Below are 25,812 nucleotides of genomic sequence, written 5' to 3'. Positions count from 1 at the left end.
AATGGTGCCAATTTATTCTTGTATTGGGTTTATTAAGTAGAGCAACATACTAAAAAAATGTTTTAAATAAAACTTATGCGCCTAAATTCAATGAGTAAACTCAATTGAGTATAGTATCCCATATGCAGACAGTAAGTAAACTCAACAGAGTGCAGTATTCCATCAACAAGCCCAAGTATATACTATCAACAAGATCAAGCTTCGTAATCAACGACCTACGAAGGTTGCTCCATAAGCTCCATGACAACACAATAAGCGGCAACACACTCACTCCTCACTTTCACATACACACACAGAACATAACCAAGGCTAAGTGAGGGCAAAAAGCGCCATCACCTCGCTATATAGCAGTACTGCAAGGTTGAGGCATCATGATATGCTCCAGGGAGCATCTCCCCCCACGATCAGTATGATCCGCCAGTGCGCCTTACCAGATAGGAAGCAAATGCGCCCACATTAGTATGTATAGTGGAGGCTGAGTCTCTGAGAGCATGATAGGGTAGGAATTTGCACAGGTGTCGAGACACCAGAGTACTAGTAATGGGGCTGAGGGAGAGAGGGAGAGAGGGCTGCAAGAGTGTGAAAAGTCCTCTAAGAACGAGATGAATTTACAGGGCATTAAAATGTCACGTTCAGCTAACAAGTTTTAGGTTTCTTACCATGCTTCCTTTTAAGGGTAAACTCCCACGGAGTCAAAGGGCATGAAAATTATATAAGAGGCAACCAGGTACAAAGTCCAAGGTAGATCGAACTAGCCACCCAGGGGGGCTAGGTGTTTTATCCCTTTATTTATAAAAGTGGTCAGGGGGGAGAATATGAAAATGGTGCAATGTTCCAACTATATATGGCTCAAATTAAATATGTGGGTGAGTATATACAAGATAGGTTTTTTTGGGGGGGAGGGGGGAAAAATTGGCATGGTTCTAACTAATCAAAGTTGGTAGCAAGACCTGTGTGTGTTTGTGTGTGTGTGAGGAACAATCAACCCCCTACATAGTCAGCCTTCTACAGATTTTGTATAGCTTTCGTCCCCTATCTGTGATTTGCTTTGGTGGGTGTGTGTGTGTGTGTGTGTGTGTGTGTGTGTGTGTGTGTGTGTGTGTGTGTGTGCGCGCACGCGCGCGATCAAGACAGTATGCTTGTATGGATAAAGGTTGTTCATCGAAGCAGTTCTTTAAGCATTTGCATCATTCGAGGCAATCTGTATCTATCAAAAGGGTTAAGGTCGATAGTGGATAATGGATAGACAATAGAAGTCAACTGGCGGAATTTATGGTGGATCATTTTCAACGGGTTTTTGCGAAGTCTCATGCTCCCTCAAGTGAGGTTTTGCGAGCCAGATAGCTATTGCTGTCATATGTGCATCCTATATTGACAATGAATGATGCAGTTACCCTTGAGGCTAGTTTTAATGAGACTGAGCTGCATGATAACTTGTTGCATCTTGATCGTTGGAAAATCTCCTGGATGGGATGGTCTTACTGTTGAATTTTTCCTTCGCTTTTGGGAGCCCCTTAAGCAGCCTCTACTTTTCATGATCAATCATGCATGGACTACGCAATCTCTGCCGCAGTCGTGGAAAGAAGGATTGGTGAAATTGTTGCCCAAGCAAACATTATCTAAATACTTCTCACATTGGCGTCCCATCACGCTTATGCCGATCGTTTACAAATTGTTGTCAAAAATTATTGTTGCTCGTATTAATGATCATTTGTTCTCAGGCATACATCCGGCTCAATATGGATTCATCCCTCGCCGACAAATTATGGATAATATTGCTAATGCTTTCGTTGAAATTGAGTATGCAAAATATACTGGACAAGACGTACTTATCATGCAAGTCGATATAGAGAAAGCATTTGACACTGTTCATTGGGACTTCATTGCTCAGATCACGACAGCTCTGAGCTTTGGTTCCAGAATGTGTCGGGTGGTCTATTTTCTTTATGAGAATAGTCAATCTGTTGGAATTCTTGATGGTGAGTTGACCCGGCTATGGGATCTCGGTAGATCGGTTAGGCAAGGCTTCCTTTGAGTGCTATGTTGTACGCTATTGCTACACACTCTCCGTTGTTGTATTTGGATTCCTTAACCGTATCTGGACATTTACATGGATTGGACTGCCGTCTCATGATCATTTTGTGGCGCAAGCGTATGCAGATGACTCCATGTTTTGGCTTAGAAATAGACATGAAGATGTTCAATGTATCATGGAAGCACTGCAACTTTATGGGTTGACTGCAGGTCTGCAAGTGAATTTCCAAAAATCTAAATTGTTATTGTTGCATCAAATGGATTGGCACTTGGTATTATGACCAGGTGACATAAGTGAAGGTTGATCAAATTGTGAGACATCTTGGATATCCACTGGCTTGGTCGGTTAACAATGCAAAATTGTTGGACTGGGTTGAGAAAAAATTGAGGTCTAAATTGCACTATTGGAAATTATCTACTTGGCCGTTACATGGAAGACTCAGAATAGTACAATCCATTTTGGTGGCATACATGCATGTTGCATTGGCCACCTCGTCGTCTTCGAGCCTTGATGTCTACTATACTAGAGCACTTCTGGTCTACTTCCTCTCAGAAAAAGGGTCTACGTTTGCTCGCAATGGATAAGTTATGTACTCCAAAGCATTGTGGTGGTCTGAATATTCTGCATTTGTGTTCTCATATAACAGCAAGAAAGGCCACTTTGTTGTTGGTGTTGGTTGAGCAACAGCAGCCTTGCGTTGGACGCAAATGTTTGCGTTTCTGTGCTCTCATGCGGTTTCTACACCAGCTTTTGGCCATTGGCAGCCGTCATATTCGGATGTGGTTTTTGGTAAGTTTGAAGCCACAATACCTGGATGCCCCTTTGCTTCTAGTCTTCTAGCAGATTGGAAATTGGTCACGCAAGAATTGTTGTGACATGGTACAGATAATGCCTTTGGAAACTCGCTTTGATTAGGAAGTTTATATTGGAGTCAAGTTTTTTATCAAACTCTTGTTCAACGCTCTCCTAGACAAGTTTATTTTCTCTCCCAAAAAGGTATTGACAGGATAATTGATGTGACGGATGCTGATGGACAGGTGTTCTCGTTTAGACAGGATTCTCTTATCTTTGGGCTTGGGATGCACTATAGGCGCATGTGGGACACCATTGAAAATCTGGTTGGCTCAATATCTCCTATTCCACAACTGGTTATGGAAATCGAATTTGTGATTGGCGCTATGCTGGTTCTTCCTTCTCTTCGATTTCTGCACGGATAGTGTACTGTCATTTGCAATCATCCTCCTGGATCCACGAACAGTGTAATAAGGTGTGGAATATGAACAAGAGTGTTTCATGGTGGCGGAGTAAAGTCATGAAAGTGAGACAATGCGAAGTTGCCTCAGAAGGAGCGACTGTTTATGTGGAGATGCATTGTTGGGGTTCTCCCAATTGGCAAATTCTTGCGATCTAGAAGATTGGCCTCTTCGTGATGTGTTCGATGTGGTGCAGCCGTTGAGAACGTTCCACATTTATTGTGGTCTTGTCCTCATACGCTACAATTTATGGATTGCATCTCTGCAGCTCTTCGCACGCGTTTCCCTGGCATGCATTTTGGTAGACCTTCTTGGATTTTTGGAGTGCTTCAGCCATTGCTTCGGCCGTATGCATACTTTTTTGGCTGGATCAAATTCTAGGTGCTCTTAACGGTGTGGAGAGCACGTAATTCCCTCATGTTTCAACAGATTCAAGCGGAGTATGTTTCTTTCTTCAAGACATCTCTCCGACAGTCTCTCCGAGTGGCCTATGACTTGGACGAGCTTCCCGCTAGCCATTTCAAGCTCTACTTTGACTGTTTCTGATTTCCTCTTTGTAGTATTTTTCATGGGTTTTCCTCGTCTTGAGGTTTCCCATTGGTAATTCAATCTGACATTACCAAAAAAAAAAAAAAGTGTATGTGTGTGTGTGCAACCTAGCACCTATTTGCAGAGTTTGTGTCAAAGTTTTCTTGTAGCCCAATCAAAGCGAATACATTCAGTTGTTAAAGCCTTCAAGTTAATGAGGTTGTCACAATTCTTTGCTTTCAATGTGTTGGCGATTGTACAGAAGTATGGTTTCTTGTATAGAACTGTGGACAGTTGTGCAGAGCTTGGTTTTCTTGAATCCATAGAGTTGATTTTGTACAAAATTGTGGGAAGGTTTATAAACACAAGGTTCCCTTTAGTGTATGTCAGATTCCGGCACCCCCATCATTAGCTCCTATAATCGCAGGAAATAGATGGTTGCTGAGTATTCGGAAATAGGTGAAATCTGAGCCTGCTTATTGAAGGATTTTGAAGGTGCTTGGGAGGGTGAAGAACCCACTACAGAAGTGCTCATTCCTGTTCAAGCTCTCATGGACCCAGTGGCGCAATATGCTCTCAATGCAGTGATTTTGTTCTTTTCGGGCAAGATGCCTACTGCGCAAGACGTGGGTCAGTAGGTAAACTTCCTTCTTAAATGTTAGGCAATTCGAGGTGCACTGAATTCATGGGCCTTCTCCTTCACCTGCCGGATTTGCTTCCTTTGAGGCAAGCATGCACGATGTTGTAGCAAAGCCACGGTCTGCTGATGTTGATGTGCTTAGGTAATCTTTTTGTTGTAAGTATCTACCATAGCATGCAACTTGTAACACCATGTTATGCCCAATAACACATCACAACCCTCAAGTGGCATAATATGAAATTATTCCGCATCCACATAACTCTAAACGTGCAGACGAAGCTTCCCTAGAATGGGAGTAACAGGCTTTGAATGACCTGGGCATGCCAAACCTGCTTCACCTGTCATACCAATCTCCTTTGGCACGAATGCCCAACTTTGATGCCAATTCTGGAGATCTGAAATTTGCACGACCTCCTGGATCAAAGAAAACCGATACTGTCTGGTCTCTAACTTTGTCCCAAGCTCTGCACAATTCCATGGCATCTATGTATGGCTCGTCACCAACCAAACCTGGGACAAGTCCTACACTGGGCTTTGGCTTCTTTCCTTTATGCTCTAACTTGTCATCCTTATCTTGTGACTTCTTTTGTGGACATTCATTCGCAAAATGTCCCTTCCTCTTCACAAATGTAGCATTTCTTGGCCTCTCTTAGAGCTTTCCTTTCTTCAAAAGATTGATCAGAAAAATGTCTTTTCTGTCCTTGTCCTCGCCCAGAAGAAGGTTTAGACTGCTTCTTGGACATGTCAGCTTCATCAGTGGAGTATTCTTTGTGGGAGGCACAGAAGGCTTTGCTGCAACATTTCCCTTGGTTAAAAATTGTTTGCTCTCGCACCTTCTCTTGTTGCTATTAAATCCATCGGAATCTCCCTTCGACAGATTGCTAGCCACTCAGACATTCTCAATCAACTGCGCCATATTCATGACAGTAGTCATTGTGTAGTAGTCCCTAATTTTCTTGGGCAATCCACAAAGGTACTCTCAATTTGTTTTGGCAATGGCACAAACCTATAGGAGGTTACTGGCAACAGTGCAGCCCATGATTGTTTATTGTACTCTTCAGATTCGCATACTACTTAGCATGGGCAATCCACAAAGGTACTCTCAATCTGTTTTGAAAATGGCACAAACCTATAGGAGGTTACTGGCAACAGTGCAGCCCATGACTGTTTATTGTACTCTTAAAGATTCGCATACTACTTAGCATTCAACTCGTGCCATTCTCTCATCACATCCACTTCAAAAGGTTTTGTAAGCCATGCAGGTGCAAAAAGCTGTTTGAGCTGGACCCACGTTGTAGGGGCTCGACCCTAATTCAACAATGTAGTCCACCATTGAAGCACATTCCCTTTCAAGAAAGTGGCAAACTTGCGTATCTTCGAGGACTCTGTGAAGTTTCCTCCAACATAAGTTGCATCAAACTGCTGTATGAAGGTCAAACCCTTCAATTGATCCTCAAATCCCCTAAAAGTTTCAAACTTCACTGCCTGCCCACCTTCCTTGTAATCCTTAGGCTGACTCAAAGGAACACCTCATGCAAAAGATAAGCATTAATGATGCGCTACAAACGTTTCCTAGCAAGAGGCTAATGTTAGGTGCAACGGAATGAATGGTTGCGCTTTGCTCAAGATGAGTGCTCCGAACTGTGCTCAAGGTTCCTTTTGTTCTTATGGAAGGTAGAGCCTTCCGTTCTTGATGAGAGAGTGCTATGATCATAAACAAAGTGAATGGATACTGTGCGTGCAAGTGTATGAGACTGAGAGATAGAGAGCAGAGAGATACGACACCAGAGACGTTGTAAAACCCTCCTCCAAAGGCCCCACTCTCGTCGGCGAGAGTGGTCTACTTTTGATTGCACAAAGTGGTACAATCACCATGCAATGGACTGATGCAATCTGGGACTATGCCGGTGACGACAACAGTGATGACGACGACGACTTTAGGGCTGAAATCTGTGGTCTTCTATCTGTTCAATTTCGGGGCTGTTGCGGTGGCTGAAAATGACTGTTTTGGCTACGTTTTCGAGGGCTGAAAATGGAGGTCTTCTGCATGAGGCTAAGCTGAATCTGCTACTGTGGGGAATGCTGAAAACGCTGAGCTTTCTGCTGCGGAATGGGCTGAAAACCAAAACGCTGGCAGATCTGGGTGTTGCTAGCAAAAACTCTAGGTCACTGGAAGTGCTAGCGATTCTGTTGATGTCAAAAAACGCTATGTATTGGGGACTGCTGGCGATGTTGCAAAGTTGGAAAACGCCAGGGATGGGGAGGTGCTGAGGATGTCCAAAAACGCCAGGGCTTGGAGAGGGAATCTGCAAATGCTAGGTTCTTGATGGGTTCTTGCTGAGAAGGTGCCTGTTGAGCGGGGAGGTCCTGCTGCCTCTTCTGCCATTTAGTGCTAACTTGGGTTTGCTTATATATTAACTTAGCAAAATTGCCCTACCTACTTTTGTTGGAAAGTCGCTTAAAAATAATAAGTGAAAAATGTCAAAAATAGGGAAAATAGGCTAAAATCACTAGAAAAATCCCCTAACTGATTCTAATGGATTCTGATGGGAATGCTTATGATCATGTTGTGTGCAACCAGAGGATATGCATCTACACTAAGTGACTGGACATGCACGATATGCGAACAGACTCACAAAAGTGTCAGATCACTTCCTAATCTAGACTGACTTGACTGAACTGAACCCTGATCATGCTATAGCTTGTCCACAGACACATAGGGTTAGATGTGTCACGTAACATCCCCTCCTTTTCAAAGTGAGATACTGGTACCGAACTGTATGGCGTCGAGGGAGATCGCCAATAGCATCCGGAATCCTAGAAGGGACTCTTCGCTGCCCACTCTGATGTGCGGGTCGTGCGGTACTTGAACTTCATAAAGGTTTGCAACGCTTGCTTCTTTGGGCCGCGCCAAAAGCGACACAAAGTCTTCTTCAATGCTTCAACTTCGTCTAGAGTCATGCTTCTTTCTTCTTCAAGAATCTCCATGGCTGAAAATTCATGAAACCATTTCCAACACAAAACCATGAATATACCTATTCCATGTAAAGTGAGTGGAAAAAATCTTGTCTTCTTCAAAGACTGTCCATGCAATGTAGTTGAACAAATAGACGGAGTGCCAAACCGTTCACCATATACACGCAAACAATGAGATCGAATCTTTCTCTTTTGATCCAAAGTAATCAACTGTGGCAATTCACAACGGAAATGCCCATGCTTGGTGCTCATACTTTCATGTGCTCTTTCTACAAATGTGTCATGCCAAGGAAGAGACATGGAATGTGACTTCCTTGAATACATACTTTTCAACTTTTCATGAAAAATCCGCATACATTTGTGCTCGTTCATGAGAGAAACGTGCTCAACATACAATATGTCATGCCTAGGAAAAGGGATCACATAACGATGCTGACTAAAATACAGGAAACGATCACGAATGAAACATTCGAACAATGCGTGCGTATCAATCATGCGAACACATAATACTTCCTGTGAGGGTTCTTTGGACCTAGGCTCGAGAGCCAAGATCGGTTCTTCCTGAAGCAGTGCTTTGGACCTCGGCTCGAGAGCCAAGATCGATCCTTCGTGATTGATCGAATCTGCAACGAGGTTAGCTTCGCTAGAAAAAGCATCAACTAACACATCATCCTTGTGAACAATCACATCTTCTTCATGCAACTGATCATGCTTATCAGTGTCATCCAAATCATCATGCTTATCTTTATCATCCAAATCATCATGCTTGTCATTCAAATCATCATGCTTATCTTTGTCATCCAAATCATCATGCAAGTCATTGTCAATCAAATCATCATCATGATTCACACAATCATGCAAATCCTGTGTGTCATGCTTTGGAGAAGAAGAGACTCAAAGAGTCTCCTTTTCCTGATCCTGTTGAATCTGTGCCTGCATTTGAGAAAAGAGTCGCAACATCTCTTACATTCTTGCTTTGGTCTCGCGGTCATATTCTGCTTGTCTTGCTTTGGCTTCCAAGCGGGCTTGCTCGCTCGCACGCGCTATGGCTGCCATTCTTTCTTGGTACTCACGCTCGATGGCTACCATCTTTTCTTCGTGGTCACGCTCTATTTCTGCTTTTCATTTTGCATATCTTGCTTTCTCTTCTAACTTCTTGTCCGTCATCCTCTTGTCGAAAGCCTCCATAGGAGTTAGTGCAATCGTTGTCGTAGATGTGGAAGGGGGAGGGTCGGAAAAACCTCCTGGTGGGGAAAATTCTTCTTCGCCTCTCTCATACTCATCACCTCCAAGCGAAGTATCCATTCCGCTTCGAATGATGATCATTCTGAAGTCATGGGTTCTTGTGGGTTCTTGTGGTCTAGGGTTCCTAAGTTCACGAGGAACTTGGGTTCTTGAGGTTCTTGAGGTTTTCTTTCGATTGCAAACCGCGTTTGCGAAGGATCTTCTCTTCACCCGAGTTCTACTCCTTTCTGCAGGCGCACCCCTTAGCAGCCTTGCGCTCACACCAAGGTTGCTTTTTCCCACCTCACGTCAATTGGCCGGCCGCTAAGTGCACGGTCAGCTCTCAATGAGTGAAAAGAGACACAAGGGGAGGCTGGACAAGCCCTTCTTTCTTGGGATTCCTGCCACTCTTCAAAAAACACAACTAGGAATCGACACGCCCAAGCAAACTTGGGTTCGTGCCACCTCAACAAGCAAAAAAAATTCTTGTGGTTCTTTCCTTCAGTGATACAGAACACTGCCAAAGCTCTGATACCAATGTTAGGTGCAGCGGAATGAATGTTTACGCTTTGCTCAAGATGAGAGCTCCGAACTGTGCTCAAGCTTCCTTTTGTTCTTATGGAAGGTAGAGCCTTCCGTTCTTGATGAGAGAGTGCTATGATCACAAACAAAGTGAATGGATATTGTGCGTGCAAGTGTATGAGACTGAGAGATAGAGAGAAAGAGATACGACACCTGAGACGTTGTAAAACCCTCCTCCGAAGGCCCCACTCTCCTCGGCGAGAGTGGTCTACTTTTGATTGCACAAAGTGGTACAATGACGATGCAATGGACTGATGCAATCTGGGACTATGCCGGTGACGACGACGGTGATGACGACGACAACTTTAGGGCTGAAATCTGTGGTCTTCTATCTGCTGAATTTCGGGGCTGTTTCGGTGGCTGAAAATGACTGTTTTGGCTGCGTTTTCGAGGGCGGAAAATGGGGGTCTTCTGCATGAGGCTAAGGTTGAATCTGCTACTGTGGGGAATGCTGAAAACGCTGAGCTTTCTGCTGTGGAATGGGCTGAAAACCAAAACGCTGGCAGATCTGGGTGTTGCTAGCAAAAACGCTAGGTCACTGGAAGTGCTAGCGATTCTGCTGATGTCAAAAAACGCTATGTATTGGGGACTGCTGGCGATGTTGCAAAGCTAGAAAACGCCAGGGATGGGGAAGTGCTGAGGATGTCCAAAAACGCCAAGGCTTGGAGAGGGAATCTGCAAACGCTAGGTTCTTGATGGGTTCTAGCTGAGAAGGTGCCTGTTGAGCGGGGAGCTCCTAGAGCCTCTGCTACCATTTAGTGCTAACTTGGGTTTGCTTATATATTAACTTAGCAAAATTGCCCTACCTACTTTTGTTGGAAAGTCACTTAAAAATAATAAGTAAAAAATGTCAAAAACAGGGAAAATAGGCTAAAATCACTAGAAAAATCCCCTAACTGATTCTAGTGGATTCTGATGGGAATGCTTATGATCATGCTGTGTGCAACCAGAGGATATGCATCTACACTAAGTGACTGGACATGCACGATCTGCGAACAAACTCACAAAAGTGTCAGATCACTTTCTAATCTAGACTGACTTGACTGAACTGAACCCTAATCATGCTATAGCTTGTCCACGGACACATAGGGTTAGATGTGTCACGTGACAGCTAATCACAGCGTAGTCGCCCAAAGCGTAATGACATCATGACGGGGGCATGATCTGACAACACGATACGAAGAGTGAGCATTATGTTGAAAAGTATACCCAAAAACATTTGGATGCAAAAGGCTCCACAAGTCCGACACTCCGTGTGCATGCAATGAGATTTGTCCAAGCCTGCAATTCCACACTCAAGATGTGAATGTCTTGTGGTGTTATCAGATAAAGTGGGCAGTTAAAGAGCATTCCTTGGAGTAGAATGTTCTCTCTCACTTTGGTTCAGAGCTCTTCTCGACAAGCATACTTTCGGTCACAAAAAGGGGTATGCTAGGTTGATCAGGGGGTGGACGACTCGAGGCAGGTTTTCTCCTTTCCTACTGCCCCTCTTTGTTATGAGCTAGGACCTCATTTTTGACATTTGTGGCAGCAAATTCAGTAGTTGCTTGTTGATGTTTCCCCAGTGCCTCCATTACTTGTGTCTGATGTCATGGGGCCGACGGGACTGTGACGCATACGCTTTGGGATTGCCACTGCTCTCGGACTTTCATCAGACAAGTGTCCTCTCCTCTGTGCCTTCGTTTCCCCTCCGAAATCTTTCAAAGACGGTTCTAGATTTTGGAGTCCTTCAACCGCCACAGTCTCCGTTTGAGGTCTTCTTCAAATTTTGGGTTATGTGGACCATATGGCACCAACGTAACTCTCGGATGTTTCATGCCCTTGAAATTGACCCTTTCCCTTACTTCAAATTTTCGCTTGGACATGCATTACACTTTGCTCATGATGTCAGAGACATCTCTCTTGAAGCTTATAAGATTTACTTTGATTGTTTCTAGTTTTCGAGCCTTCTGGAGCTTCCTCAATTGTACCTCTTAGAGATTGTGGGTTTTCCTCGCTTTGAGGTTTCCCACTTGTAAATTCGATCAAGATTTCGGAAAAAAATTTAAAAAAAGTGTGTTTGCATGCTGCGCAAGTGCATGTGTGTGTGTGTGTTATCAAGGTCATTTGTTTACAATGAGCACAAAATTTCAAAGCTTTAGTTGTGGAATTGAGAGATCAAGTTTATCAATGCAAGCGTCTACAGATAGCCTCTTCATCCGTTCAACAATCTTGTCTTGAGGTACATTATGCCTATGACACCTTAGCCCAAGACTTTCAGCAAAGTCGGAGTGGGTGGGGTGAATCCCCCCAACACATAAGTTCTCCATAGCTCTTCCAAGCATCTTCGCACCCCTTAAAACATTTTTTTGACACGTTATCTTTTTTCCTGAGAAAATTCCTACAGCACAGGATGTGGGTAAATGGGTGCAAAATATTCGGTGAGAACCCTTTGTACAAAAGGTCACCTTGCCTCAGCATGGTTTTTGTGATGTGTTGCTCTCAGATTCTGATCAAAAACAAATCATACTTGAGAAGTCCCCTTTGATGTTGGACCTAAATTGGCGCATGTATTGCCATGAACTCCTGATTACTTACAGGAACACTTACCTACTATAGCTTCTTCACTTGGTAAAGCAGTGTGCCCGCCAAGAACGCAAGGCAATAAGAATAGATTTTATGTGCTTTGGGATACAGATAAGGAGACTATTCCATCTATTGCCATTGAAATACAAGTTGTACAAGGCATTGGGGAACGTTAGTAAAAGCTTAAATGGGGAATTTTTGCTGGAGCGTGCTATCTACACGTCCGTTGAAATTTGGGCAATTGTGAAAAAGATGTCGTAGTGGGGGCAAACCCTTTTATGAATATGGATCAGCCAGTACCTGACAAAGGACAGAAAGAATCAGACAATATCTTTATATCAGACGATCCTAAGAGACAATCTTTGTAGGCCAAGCATTGGCAGATAATTATCTGATATTCCTCGAGGCAGACAAAGCAAATCAAAACAGTGCAATGGAAGCAAGCTCTCTCTATGCACTTGCATTTGGCTTGTGCATAAACATGTGTAAAGCTGCCTTTTTTACCTACACGAAGGAGCATCTGCACACCTCAGGGTGGCAAGGAAATGTAGAGCACAAAATACTTATTCAAACACCTTGGCTAGACAATGGACGTGGATGTCGTGCTTATCAGATGTTGTCTTGTGTCTCTAGCAAGACCATGGATAAGTTCGTCTGTTGGAAATCGCAAGCATGGCCTTTTCATGTGCAGCTGAAATTACCTTAGGCAATCATTCTTCCTATGCTTTCATATTTCATGCCTTTGCCACCATGGAACGCTATAGAAATTTCTCGCGTCACTAAACCCATCCGCTTCATACTTTGGAAGAAAATAATATCAAGTCAAGGATGGTTTACACCCCATGATAGCAAAGTATTCCAATCCTGAAAGAATGGGTGGGGCAACAATTTGAATTTATGGACACAAAATAGCCAGGTGTTGGAGCCTTCTTTGGACCATGTGTTTTCATTCATGCAGCCATGGGTTTGTGTCAGTCTCCCACATGGCAACCCTATGATAGAGGCCCATGGCAGCATATTGTGAATGCAATTATTTAATCAAATGTAAGAAGTCCTGCGTGCTCACATGGTTGGTGCTTTCATGGCAAGAGGTATACCCTCCTTTAGACAGGCAGAAACTCTTTGCAATATGAGGTGCTTGCCACTTTGAGGAATATTTCCTAGCCTAGCAAGGAGCACCATAGCCGACACCTCAATTATGTATTGTTCGGCACTTTACTCCCATCTTACCACAATGCAGCCACCTCTACTTCTGCAGAGCATAATATCAATATCTCCTCCCTCACGGGTATCGATATCTTTGGGAGCAACTTCATGCTTACCTTTCCTCTTTTCATGTGCTCCCTGCCTTGGTCACCGACCACCCTTGCTAAGATTAAAAAGTCAAAGGCAAAAATCAATTACTGATTGTTTTGCAGAGACTGTGTCTATCACTGAAGTATTGCATGGAAGCATTGAATGGCTGACAAGGCCAACGGAACTTAGCGAGTTAATTTTGTTTCTTCCGCTTGACTTCCTGTTGCTAATGCATCTCTTTCCCTACGTGATTGGGTGTTTGGAAAATGGTATCATGCACGGTTTCCTGAGAATTTTGAGATGCTCTTTTACATGCTTCATTATGACTGAACCACCACGAACGCCTTTATTTTCAATCGTGCAAGTGGTGCGAGAAAACATGTATCTATGTTGAGAGGCATTGTGCTCTGGCATGTATTTGTAAGGAATTTGTGAATGAAGCAACCTGCACTATGAACGAACTCGAAAAATACAGGCATTAAAACTTGGTACCTGAACATATGAGCATGCAGCAGGTAGTAGTGACTCATTCTTTGGTCCTACAAAGACTGCCAACAAAGTTGCATAAATTCTTGGCAACATTAGTAAGCTGTTCATAAATAATGAAAGCATACGGTTTTAGATTTACCTTTTAGAAGTATTGAGGAGAATGCTCCTGTTAAAATAAGCATACAGATGCCACACACTAAACCCACAAATAACAGCCTTGACAAATGATCGGCTGCTTCAACTTTATCCTGCAGTACACAAACCAAGAAAGAGACAACTCTGCTCAGCACAATTGGACACAATAGACAAAACATTTACATATACTGTGACCTGATCGCTAGGATAATTTTAACAATATTCTGGTCATCACAATCATAGCTTGCAGTCAAAATGTAAGCTTTGTGAAACATAAACTTATTGTAAGGTAATACAATAAAACAATTTTATGAGCTTGAGAGAGGAGGACATGTGTTACTTCATTTAAGAAAATTAGATGCAACAAAGTTTACCAGCATTATGAGAACCCACACTCATTTTCAGATGGAAAAGCGGCTTTCCTCAAAACTACAAAATTAAAACAAGAAAATAAAATATGAACTAATATTACCACCAAAGTATCTATTTCGATGAAGAAACATCCGAGTTTCATCTCATGGCCCACATGTTGCCCTCGCACGTTCCTTTAGAGCAGCAGCCTACCAAATTACGGAGCATCTGCTCTAGATGCCACACCCTTGACACCTTTGCCTCACCCCCGAGACCAAAGTTACTCTCCATCGGTCACCTAGAGACACCACTCCACGTTAGCTAGTAGGATCATGAGTCCAAGAAGAATCACGCTTAACTCACTCGGCTCTGGGATCCATCATTTATATTCGAGCACAACTAACAAGTCTCCTTTTTCCATTTAATACATGGAAAACTCAACTACCTTTGCCACATTTAAGCAGAAGACAAACAAACATTTCTTGAGGGGGGGTTGTTAGGATGCATAAAGACTTTTGAAAGAAAGCCCCTATCCATACCAATGGTCATCATAATATCTTTGGAATGAGATGCCTTTCCATCATATAATTAACCACCTCTCCTATATCCATGAGTAGATAAATCTTGGGACATTCCAACATTTAAGGCTCGCAACATGTAGCACGGATAGTGTGTCGTGCTCTCTACAATGGGTGCTCCTCAGTGCAATGTGCGTGACATCTCATTAAAAAACAGAATGAGAACACATGAAACAATAGATAACAGAACATCAACACAGAGACACAACAGTAGACCAGAACATATGGACTTGACTATCTCAAAGAAACCGATACAGACTCTGGCGTGGCAGCACACTCAGCTCCAGCCCAGAACTCACGAGTACAATGGGGATGTCGAGGCTCAGATGTGCAGGGATGGTGCAGACGTGCTGTGTACAGACTCGCTACACTAGACGACAACGCTGGACCATGTATGAAGAAGATGATCGTGATGACCCAACAGCTACTACTCATATGTGCCACCATAAAGAGCCACCAACGGCTCATAAATGTCAGCCATCTCTCCAAACTAAGCGGTGGTGATGACCTGGCCACGATGTCCACTAGACCACTGTCCGTATCCCTGCCACGTGTCACTGCCCACCCCAGAGAGTCCGTCCAGTGTGAACCAGACCATACCAACTGTACTAACTGTGTGTCCTGTGAAAGTGACACTATAACCTGCTACACGTTGCCCGCCACAAGGCCGCTCACCGTCCCGGTGAGATACAACAGTGAAACTAGAGAGAACAGTAAAATACCAGAAAAAATGCAGTATACTCTGACTGAAGGAAATGATGTTTGGAGAAGATTTTGAGTTCCCAGGAAGAAGTACCAATGAAGCAATGTTGATATTTGCAAGATATACTTAAGAAGTAATGACCCCCGCGCAATGAGGTAAGCTGACCAGAAAGTAGAAACAGAAGACAGAAGACTGCCAAGATTAACAAATCCCACAAAGCACCCAAAGTGGAGGAATTTTTGTTAGTTGCAATTGGCTAGACGGGAAGGAGTAGGTAGGGGAGGGGAGAGGGGATAGGCCCTAGATTCTACTAATCCATAAGAGCTCAAAGTGTACGTGATCATTGTAGTGCGGATTGTCGAATCGATCTAACCTGTTTGATTTAGCAAATGCACGAGCTATCACTCCAAGAGCAGCAAAGGCCTTGCCCACAATCTGGCCACCCAAAAATACTCCCAACAATAGCTAGACTTACAACAAACATCCAATAGAAGGAAAGCCACCTAAGGATACCCGAATCTGCTTGCCCGGAGAAGTAGTACACAGTGAGGTGTTGGGGAGGAAGGGAGGGGTGGGCAGGGGCGAGGGGTGGATAGGGGGTGGGTAGGGGGCGAGGGGAGACTAGGTAGGGACGAGGGGGGAAAGGGGTGGGTAGGGGGGGGGCGAGGGGTGGGTAGGGGGTGTGGGTAGGGGCCGAATCTGCTTGCCCGGAGAAGTAGTACACAGTGAGGTGTTGGGGAGGAAGGGAGGGGTGGGCAGGGGCGAGGGGTGGGTTGGGGGTGGGTAGGGGGCGAGGGGAGACTAGGTAGGGATGAGGGGGGAAAGGGGTGGGTAGGGGGGGGCGAGGGGTGGGTAGGGGGGCGAGGGGCGAGGTGTGAGAAGATAGGGGCGAAGGGGAAAAGGGCTGGGTAGGGGGCGAGGTGGGAGAAGATAGGGGCGAGGGGGGGAAAGGGTAGGGGCGAGGGGTGGGTAGGGGGTGTGGGTAGGGGGCGAGGGGTGGGTAGGGGGTGTGGGTAGGGGGGGAAAGGGTAGGGGCGAGGGGTGGGTAGGGGGTGTGGGTAGGGGGCGAGGTGGGAGAAGATAGGGGCGAGGGGGGCAAAGGGTAGGGGCGAGTATAAGGGGAGGGGTGGTAAGGACGAGTAAGGAGAGAGGGGTAGTGAAGGGTGAGGCTGGTGATGACACTCCAAAGTAGTGGATGCCTATAGGTGAAGAGGTTGGAAGGTCAAGGAGTAGATAGATATCATAAGCATGAGCAAGCTTGAAATCAACATTTTTTGGTTGTATCCGGTCTTGAGGAAGCTCTTTGAAGGGAGTTCGAGACACAAAGGAGATCTTTGTTCTGGTCGGAGAAGCAGACAGCAATGGGGGTGATGTTGAGGGGGGGTGAACTCCTGTAGGGGAGCTTTCTTCCCGCTTCTATGATTCTTCATAGGCTCACCAAATCCAAAGGCTTCCACCAAGGGCGCACGGGGAGTAGTTTCTGTGACCCTTACCCTTTGAGCTGGCTCAGGTGGCTCATTAGGTTCACATACTGTGGAAACATTGGAAGAGGGTGTACCTTCAGGCAAAGAGTAAATAGCGACTCCATAACAAGGAGTAGATTTGGTAGCATCCAACCACTCCAACAGATCCTCGTCTGACCGTCAGGTGGAGTAAGTTGTTCCAATTCAAGGCTGGTTGCTAGGGACAAAGAACTATGTTGCACGACGGGATCCACGCCTCCTAGGCGAATGGGTTGCATCTGGGAGCCAGGAGTATGTATCCACATGGCATCATTCCCCCAATCATGAAGTGCTTTAGTGTGTCGCAGCCATGGTCTATCGATGAGCAAGGAAATCCACCCTCCACCTGTGGAAGACGAACCACAACAAAATCCAAACTAAAAGTGAAATCTTGTACCTGCAGAGGCACCTTTTCCACTATGCCCACAGGGTATACTGTCCTCTGGTCGGCCAATGTTACTGTGAAGGGGGCAGGTTGAGTAGGTTGCAGGCCTAAAGCCATCATAGTGAACTCAGGCACCCTATTGATGCCAGATCCACCATCCACAATTACTCTTGAAAATTGTTGCCCCAAGACGGACACGGTGAGACAAGGGCTTCTATAATCCGTGAGGGGAGCTGCGTGATGGGATATCATATAGGACTCGGATGGTTGCACTGGGAGGTGCCCGCGACTAGGACCTGCTCCGGGGTAAAGTGATTGAATAACTATAAGGGTGTCACTTCGAAAACTCGCATCTAGCCGCAGCATGTCATAGAGCAACACTTGTTAAAAAGTGTTCTTCAAGATTGTCTTTGTTGTAGGCTTTTCTTTTTCTTCCGGTGGCTTTTCTAATACCTTGATCTATTGTAGATCAGCCACTCCTTCCAAGAAGGCTTCTTCAATATCGGAGAGCAAAGATTTGGATTCTTGCTTGTCACTGAGTGAGGGCTTGGCGCCAGCTGAAGGCAGAGTATCCACTGTTGGGAGAATGTGTGGGGGAGCTGAACGTGTTGGAATACTAAGACCGAGAGCGGCTCTCTGGGCCCAGGTGAGGACGCCCGCCGGCTCCTCTACCAACTACAACTTCTCTTGGGCGAAAGGGGGTGGTTGAGGAGTGGTGCTAATTGCTATCAAATTGAGCTTGGGAAAGGTAAACTCATTTTGGCTTTGACTTGGGTTCGCAGCCGTGGATGCACGAAGTTTAGGGCAATCTTTACTGTAGTGATCCTTCGTTTCAGGGCAATGACGGCAGGGAGGGGACCCTTCTGGCAAGGGGCATTTGCTTTGGTAATGCCCATATTCCCCGCATCTGTAGCACAAAATGGGCCAATTCAATGGGCGAATTGAAGGGTGAGGTGGTCCTTGCTCCTGGTGCATGGAGTTGGAGGTGGAGGCATAGAAGCTTTGAAGGGATGAGGGAGCATGGGCATGATAAAAGCTCTGAGAGGGAAAAGTACTTTGCATACCTTGCATAGCAGGGACTGTCAGTAAGGGTGGCATGTGGTGTGGATGGCCACAAGGAGAAACCATGTTGGATGCAGGTGCTAGCCCTTGTAGAAGAGTAGGACCAAGACTTTGTTGTATTTGTCGCAATCAGTAGCAGTCCGTCCTCATGTCTAGACTTTTCACAGAAGTTGGCAGTAAACCCGAAGGGGGCAATCATGTGGAGGGTGCCCTGGAGAGCGGCATGAGCTACACCAAACAATAGCCTTAGTCTCCTGCTGAAACTTGAGCTCTTCTAGCTCGCGCTTAATTTGTTCCAATGCCTCGTGATGTGGAGGCTTCTCCTCTCTAAGAGAGAAGGACCTCTCCTCTTGAAGAGCTCGCTATAACTCTAGGGCTTCCAGTTCCCTACGTAAAGAAGTGAAGGGATCAGAAGGACTTTCCAAAAACACTGAGGGGGTCTCTACCGGAGGAGAGTTGGTGAACAGCTTCCTAGCTCCCTCTATCCTAGTAGCAGCAGCGACAAACTCGTCTTGAGTGGCGTCAAGTTGGAGACTCTCGGAGTTTTTGCTGGGAATTTTGGGAAGAGCCTTCTTCACCCACTTCTTAACCATAAATTCCCCTAGTTGCTAAGGAAGCTTGGCAACCGGAGACTTGGTTTTAGTCATGAGTTTTGCAAAAGTCTCCTCTGGATGGAGCACGATGTTGGTTACCTCATCCAAAACCCTTTCCTGAAAGTCACCTAGCCTGAATGCTGCACAAAATTGTTGTCTTAAAGCTGCCCAGTTTGCAAAATGGTTCTCTACAAATTGACTGTACCACTTGTCTGCTACGCCATCCAAGGTAGATGGAAAGAGTACCAAATAAGCATCTTCTCTATTAAGACCACGACCTCTACAGAGAGATACAAACCTCTTTGCATGGTCGTCTACATCTTCTGAGGAGAGTCCTTTGAAAGTAGGAAACTTGATGTTTACTTTGGCCAAAACACTGGTCAACGCCTCCATGGCCTCTTGCTCAGGAGCCCGTTGCTCAATAGCTTGCTGTAACAAAATGGGAGAGAGCTTTACTGGGGAAGGTGACCTGGAAAATGTAGAACCGGATGGAGGAATGGATGATGCCGTATGTGGAGGTTTGGGTGATGAGGTTGGTGGACTTCTACTAGGTACCAAGAGTTGATGTCTTCTGTTGTAGTACTTCAGAGAACTCAGTAGTGCGCTTTGACGCTCTAATGACCGCCTTGTATGTGTCATGCAGTGACCACAAACCCAACCAAGCTTTGGGCAAGAAGACCTTTAACTGGCTGAACACGGTCTAGACTCTACTAGACCAGGGCAAGTGACTAGACCACCTGACTGGACCAGAGACAAGGAAGGACTAGACCAAGGACGAGGAAGGACTAGACCAGGACGAGAGCTTGGTTGGACCAGGGGGAGAGAGGACCAGACCAGCAGGGCGAGAGACTAAGTCAGCTAGAGTAAGTTGTCGAGGGTGAAACTAGACCAGACCAGCAGGCTGCACTGGGCGAGCCGAAGTAGGCGAGGCTAGGTAAAACCCAGCTAGCTCCTCGATTTGTACCTCAACAGAGAGTGAGACTTCAGTTGAGGTCCCACCGGGCGTGCCAAAAATGAGAGCACCTGTAGCGCGGATAGTGTGTCGTGCTCTCTACAATGGGTGCTCCTCAGTGCAATGTGCGTGACATCTCACTCAAAACAGAATGAAAACACATGAAACAATAGATAACAGCAAATCAACACAGAGACACAACAGCAGACCAGAACATATGGACTCAACTATCTCAAAGGAATTGATAGAGACTCTGGCGTGGCAACACACTCAGCTCCAGCCCAGAACTCATGGGTACAATGGGGGTGTCGAGGCTCAGATGTGCAGGGATGGTGCAAACGTGCTGTGTGTACAGACTCGCTACACTAGAGGACGACGCTAGACCATATATGAAGAAGATGATCGTGATGACCCAACAGCTACTACTCATATGTGCCACCATAAAGAGCCACCAACGGCTCATAAATGTCAGCCATCTAAGTCTATCTTTAAACTGAGTGGTGGTGGTGACTTGGCCACGATCTCCACTAGACCACCGCCCGTATCCCTGCCACGTGTCACTATCCAGCCCAGAGAGTCCGTCCAATGTGAACCAGACCATACCAACTGTACTAAATGTGTGTCCTGTGACAATGGGGGTGTCGAGGCTCAGATGTGCAGGGATGGTGCAGATGTGCTGTGTGTACATACTCGCTACACTAAACGACGAAGCTACACTAAACGACGAAGCTGGACCATATATATAAAGAAGATGATCGTGATGACGCAACACCTACTACTCATATGCGCCACCATAAAGAGCCACCAACGGCTCATAAATGTCAGCCATCTAAGTCTATCTCCAAACTGAGTGGTGGTGGTGACCTGGCCACGATGTTCACTAGACCACCGTTCGTATCCCTGACACATGTGACGTGTCACTGCCCAACCCAAAGAGTCCGTGCAGTGTGAACCAGACCATACCAACTGTACTAACTGTGTGTCCTGTGAAAGTGACATTGTAGCCTGCTACACAACATCATAAAGGTAGAAGAGCCTAAGGGCTTGACTTAAAAACCCATCATTCACATAGTACATGGGACAATTTTTAGGTTGCACGCGCACGGCTCAGAACTATGCTTAGTGGCCATAGCACTGCATGCATCCCGACTCTTACATATTCATATGTTGGTCACATGGCTACTTATTGATTGACTCTGTTACTCAAAAGCAACCATGGACTTGGATGTTGGCATTTATCTGTGATGGATTGTGTTCCTCTGTATTTGGCAATTGTCATGCATGTTCTAGAATGTGGTCTTCAATCGGTTTTCTGGCTCCATACTTGGCTGTACATGTGTCATTATCGTCGTTTTGGTTTGGGTAATCATTACTGCTCTTTTGATATCAAATTTGTGATATGCTTCGACCCTTTCTGCCACTTCCATACATTGGCATTTTTTCAATGTTTGCTTTCACTGCTTGACATAGTTTTGGCTTGAGTAATCATAACTGCTATTTTTGGTATCAAATTTGTGAGTAGCTTCGACTCTTTCTATTGCTTCCCTTATAAATGCCCAAAAAAAAAAAAGATTGATTGGCGCCTTGGTCCTTCGTGATGTTTCCTTTTCTTGAATTTCAGCCCAGCACATATTTTAAAGTCATATTCTTGGGTATCAGAGGTATGAAATTCTTTGTGGCATATGCAAAAAAATGATGCTTGGTAGTGAAAACGTCTTAAACACGTGTTTGAGAAGCCATCTTATGTTTGTTTTTATGGTGATCCCTTGTTGGAGTGCTTCCAATAGGTGTCACGCTTGCCAAACACAAAATTTTAGATGCACAATGTCCATGTCCACATGTGAAAAAGATTCATGTGAATTTGCTTTGACTTTTTCCTTGGCATATGCAAAAAAATGATGCTTGGTAGTGCAAACGTCTTAAACACGTGTTTGAGAAGCCATCTTACGTTTTATTTTACGATGATCCCTTGTTAAAGTGCTTCCAATAGGTGTCACACTTGCCAAACACAAAATTTTAGATGCACAATGTCCATGTCCACATGTGAAAGAGATTCATCTGAATTTGCTTTGATTTTTTCCTTCTTCTCAGGCATTGTTGTTGTGCATTTCCAGCTGCTTTTGTGTCAGATTCCATTCTCTCTGCTTTGGGAAGTGGTTCCGGCTTTTGGTGTGCTATCTTACCCTCATTGTGACAACAAGAAACGGAAACGGAAAAATCGGAGTTTTAGAGTTTCGACCAAGGCTGAACCGGTTAAGCAACAGAGTTTCTTTTGATCAAAAAATTAACTAGATGTACAAACTATTATAGGACCCTCGATCATGATATATCATATGTCACAAATACATAAATCACAGCAAATGCAAAAACAGTGGTCCATAATCATAATCTACTGGCAACAACACCAACATGCTCAAGGCTTAAGCATCTGGGTCTTGAGGATCATCCCCTTCCTCATTCTCCACCTTCTCCTCATTTTCCTCACTAGATGCAAAGGACCCTCCCATGCACTACCACCATCGACCACCCATTTTAGGGGTCCGCACAAAGAACTCCGTTTCTGCCGGTCCATTTCTTCTAGAAACTGTTTTTTGGCCCAAGAATGATCTTTCATTTCTTCAACCCCCAAGAGATCCTTTTCACTTCTTTCAATTGTCTCTTTGATGATTATTACACTTCTCCATCCCCATTCAAGACATATCTCCACAAACCTAGAGTTCTTTGTTTTATTGCTTTTAGTTGTTCATTGCCTTGGCCCTCTTCTTCATGGTCTGAGTGCAAGATTCTACTTTGTATATTACTTTCTTTGTGGGTTTTCCCCCATCCCAAGATTTCCCACCAATAATATAAGCATTACAAAGAACAAAAATGTGTGTGTACACGCTTGCGAGTGTCTCTGCCCAAGGTGGTACCATACGTAATGTACGGTAAGTATCTGTACGTACTGTACGTCGTTCCATATGGATAAATTTTTTTATGTACGTAAAAATACGTACCTTTGTAAAAAAACCAGTAAATGAGAAAACATTTTTTTAAAAAATCTATTTTTCATTAGAGATTAAGAAAATGTATATGACACATTACTACACATTATTAACTGGAGATTCACTAGCCAAGTACCAAGTAACGATCATGTAAAACATACATTAAACATTTGTATCTGGTGACAAATTAGAACGTCACTCACGTGCCCTGAACACCCCTGTCATTGCAAACGAAGTTTGCCAATGCTCAGTGTAATGGCAACATCCCATCCAGGTGCCAATCGAACTACCTCCGCCTGTGGCGTCAGTCTGTCGGGCGTAATTCCAAATCGAGCTGCCAATTCCAAGTGAAAAGAAGTTGGCCTTGGCTCCTTCAAAAGAGCTTCCCGATCCTTCACTTTGCCCCAAAGCGGCAAAGTTTTTACTTTCATTCATTAAATTCGATGTAGGTCCCACGCCATGTGGTATCAGTTCTGCTTTTCTATCTGCCTTTTCTGCCACATTCCTCAGCTGCTCTCGAACCCTCAGGCTTGTCGTCGTCTTTATCATTCTGTTCTTTCTGTGCCTTTTTAGGGCACTTCGCGGAGATATGTCCATGTTCCCCGCATCCAAAACACTTCCCCTCTCGAATGAAGCGAGCTTTCTCTTGAGGAGTAAGCTTGGGTCGTGCATCCTTCTTCTCTGGGTTGCTCTTTTTCTTACTACTTTCATTCCCAGACGTCTGTTCGGCTCGTTGTGTCATGGCCTTATCTGTGGGGTAGGTCAAACTGCCAGAGTGAATGGCAAAGCCTCGCTTCGCATGAGTCATCAACTCCTAAATAGAAGCTGACTTCTATTCCAAGCAGTGATCTCGGATCTCTGTAGGTAGACCCAAGGTAAACCGCTCAATCTGTTCTTTGAACGAGATCTTCTTGAATGAAGAGGCGGGTAGAAAAGAGCTCCAGAATCTTTCACAGAGTAAGCATTGATTGTATCTTTCTTGGTCATCCGAAGATGGTTCCAAGCAGCTTGTATATCTCATTCATATTCTTACGTCAACCAAGAAGAAATAAAAAGCTTCTTAAATTTCAACAATTTAACTGGCGCAGTGTTGTTTAAAAGAAGCGTGGACCACCAAGTACGAGCATTCCTCTTGAAGTGAGAGGCACCTCTCCGAATCTTGGAGTGCTCTGAATAGCCTCCTCCCGCGAAAGCGATGTCAAACTGCTGTATAAAAGACAAAGCCTTCGAAGCATCTGAATATCTTGAAAAGTATCAAACTTGATCGAGTGGCCACCTTCCTTAAACTCTCGGACTTTCTTGCTTTTATCGTCGAGAAAGTCATACTAGTTGGCTTTGTAAAAATTCTTCTTGTTCACATAAAAGTTTCCGTCATCGGAATCTGAGCTGTCTGTAGACGAGTCCTCAGTAGAATTGTCAGTCTCTGGGCGAGATTTAGCCTTCTTTGCCTTTTTCTTGCCCTTTCTGAAGCTTTGTTTCTTGCTTCGCTTTTTACCTTTTCTGTCTTCTTCGCTCGAATTTGAAGAGCTAGAAGAACTGTCAGAAGAAGAAGAAGAAGAAGAACTGGGCACTCCTTCAAATCGAACACGCTTCTTCTGTTTCTTTGCCTTGTCAAAAGTCGATTGACGACCCAAATATCCCGGGAAGTCAGCGCTTTTCTTTTGCTTTTTTGCGGTGCTTTTTGGCTTTCTTTTACGCGTCAAAAAGCTGAGCAATCCGTGCATCAACCACGTCCTCCAGTTCCTTCTCCGTATATTTCTTTGAGGCAGAAGGTTTCTTGAGAGCGAGTTTCGGGAGTGGTGTTGTGGTTCTTTGCCACTGCATCTATACCTCTTCCAAAGAGGTCTGGTTCATATATTTTGCCATCTTCGGGTCCTTGGCAAAATTGAGCATCATCTTTGTTGCATCGCCAATCAATTGACGACGCTCCATCTCTCTTTGCTCCGCCTGAGTAGGCCGAGGCGGGCCATACTCTCTGTCTGAATCTTCGTTGTGATCCCAGCCTGCATCTCCAGATGCAGAGGGAGTCGACTGATCATTGCCTGAAGCCATAGGTGCCGCGGAAAAAAAAAATCCGGGATCGGATTTCCCGTAGAAGAGAAATCGGCCGTGCTCTGATACCACTGTAACAGACTTGGACACTCCAAGTCAAGAATCAACCGCGACAGCACCAAATAACCACTTCAAAACAATTCACAGATCACAATAGATTTGCACTGGCCCGGCAGAGTTCCGTGCCTAGAGATATTGGCCCCAAAGACTGGCGCCCCTTTCGGTATTTCTTTTTATATTTATCAGATCAAAGTACAAGAGAGTGGCTAGGGTTTCACTCTCACACTCTGCGTCCAGATGCTCTGAGAAGTGAGGCCCTCACCACTAATTTAAAGGTTACAAGGGATGCCCAAAAGCAGAGCCCCAAAAGCTTCAAATCAAAAGCAATTGCTCTCTCTCTCAGAGAGTCAAAACTTGAAAGCAAAAGCATTCTCTCTCTTTCTCATATTGTAGAGAAAAAGCAAAAATTTGCGTCGCTCATCATTTTCAAAAAAAAAAAATTATTTTATTTTTTTATAATAGCCTCCGCGATTTCCAAAAATTAGGGTTTTTGGCAAAAATTAGGGTTTGCAAGAATTTTAGGGTTTCTGTTGTCTGCCACGTCATCACTTTGTGACATTTGGTACTCAGATGACACATGTACTGTCGTGGAAGGACGATCAAAGTTTAATCCGTCATAAGTGCCCGGTATGGGTGGAAATCCTCGATTTCCCACGCACTTGGCACCACTTTCTTCCTATGCTCACCTCACATTTGGGAAAAGTCATTTGTCCTCCTAAGCTTGATGCCAATACAAATTGTTTTTGTGCGCTTTAGGACCCACCCCTGAAGGTATTACTGTCAATTCGGGAGACCCACTCATTGGGAAACTCCCTTTTAAGCTCAGATGGCAAAAATTTGCGACTTCATGTTTTCACTGTGGGAAAT

At 44.7% G+C, this 25,812-nt stretch overlaps 1 protein-coding gene across 6 annotated transcripts in view; it reads right to left on the bottom strand.

Annotated features, from left to right (window-relative positions):
• The window catches only part of LOC147436976 (protein DETOXIFICATION 46, chloroplastic-like), a 177,621-nt gene that overhangs the window by 112,628 nt on the left and 39,181 nt on the right, over nucleotides 1-25,812 (bottom strand). For all 6 annotated transcript variants that reach the window (XM_086486376.1, XM_086486374.1, XM_086486372.1 and 3 more), the window contains exons 4-5: nucleotides 13,728-13,836; nucleotides 13,592-13,647 (exon numbers count right to left, since the gene is read on the bottom strand). In XM_086486376.1, coding sequence (XP_086342502.1) covers nucleotides 13,592-13,647; nucleotides 13,728-13,836 — 165 coding nt within the window. The remainder of the gene's footprint in view (nucleotides 1-13,591; nucleotides 13,648-13,727; nucleotides 13,837-25,812) is intronic.

The sequence above is a fragment of the Adiantum capillus-veneris genome, chromosome 17 (assembly GCF_014529385.1).
Source record: "Adiantum capillus-veneris isolate H3 chromosome 17, ASM1452938v2, whole genome shotgun sequence".
Taxonomy (NCBI): Eukaryota; Viridiplantae; Streptophyta; class Polypodiopsida; order Polypodiales; family Pteridaceae; genus Adiantum; species Adiantum capillus-veneris.
The sequence above is the reverse complement of the archived record's forward strand: the minus strand, read 5'-3'. Positions and strand labels throughout refer to the sequence as shown.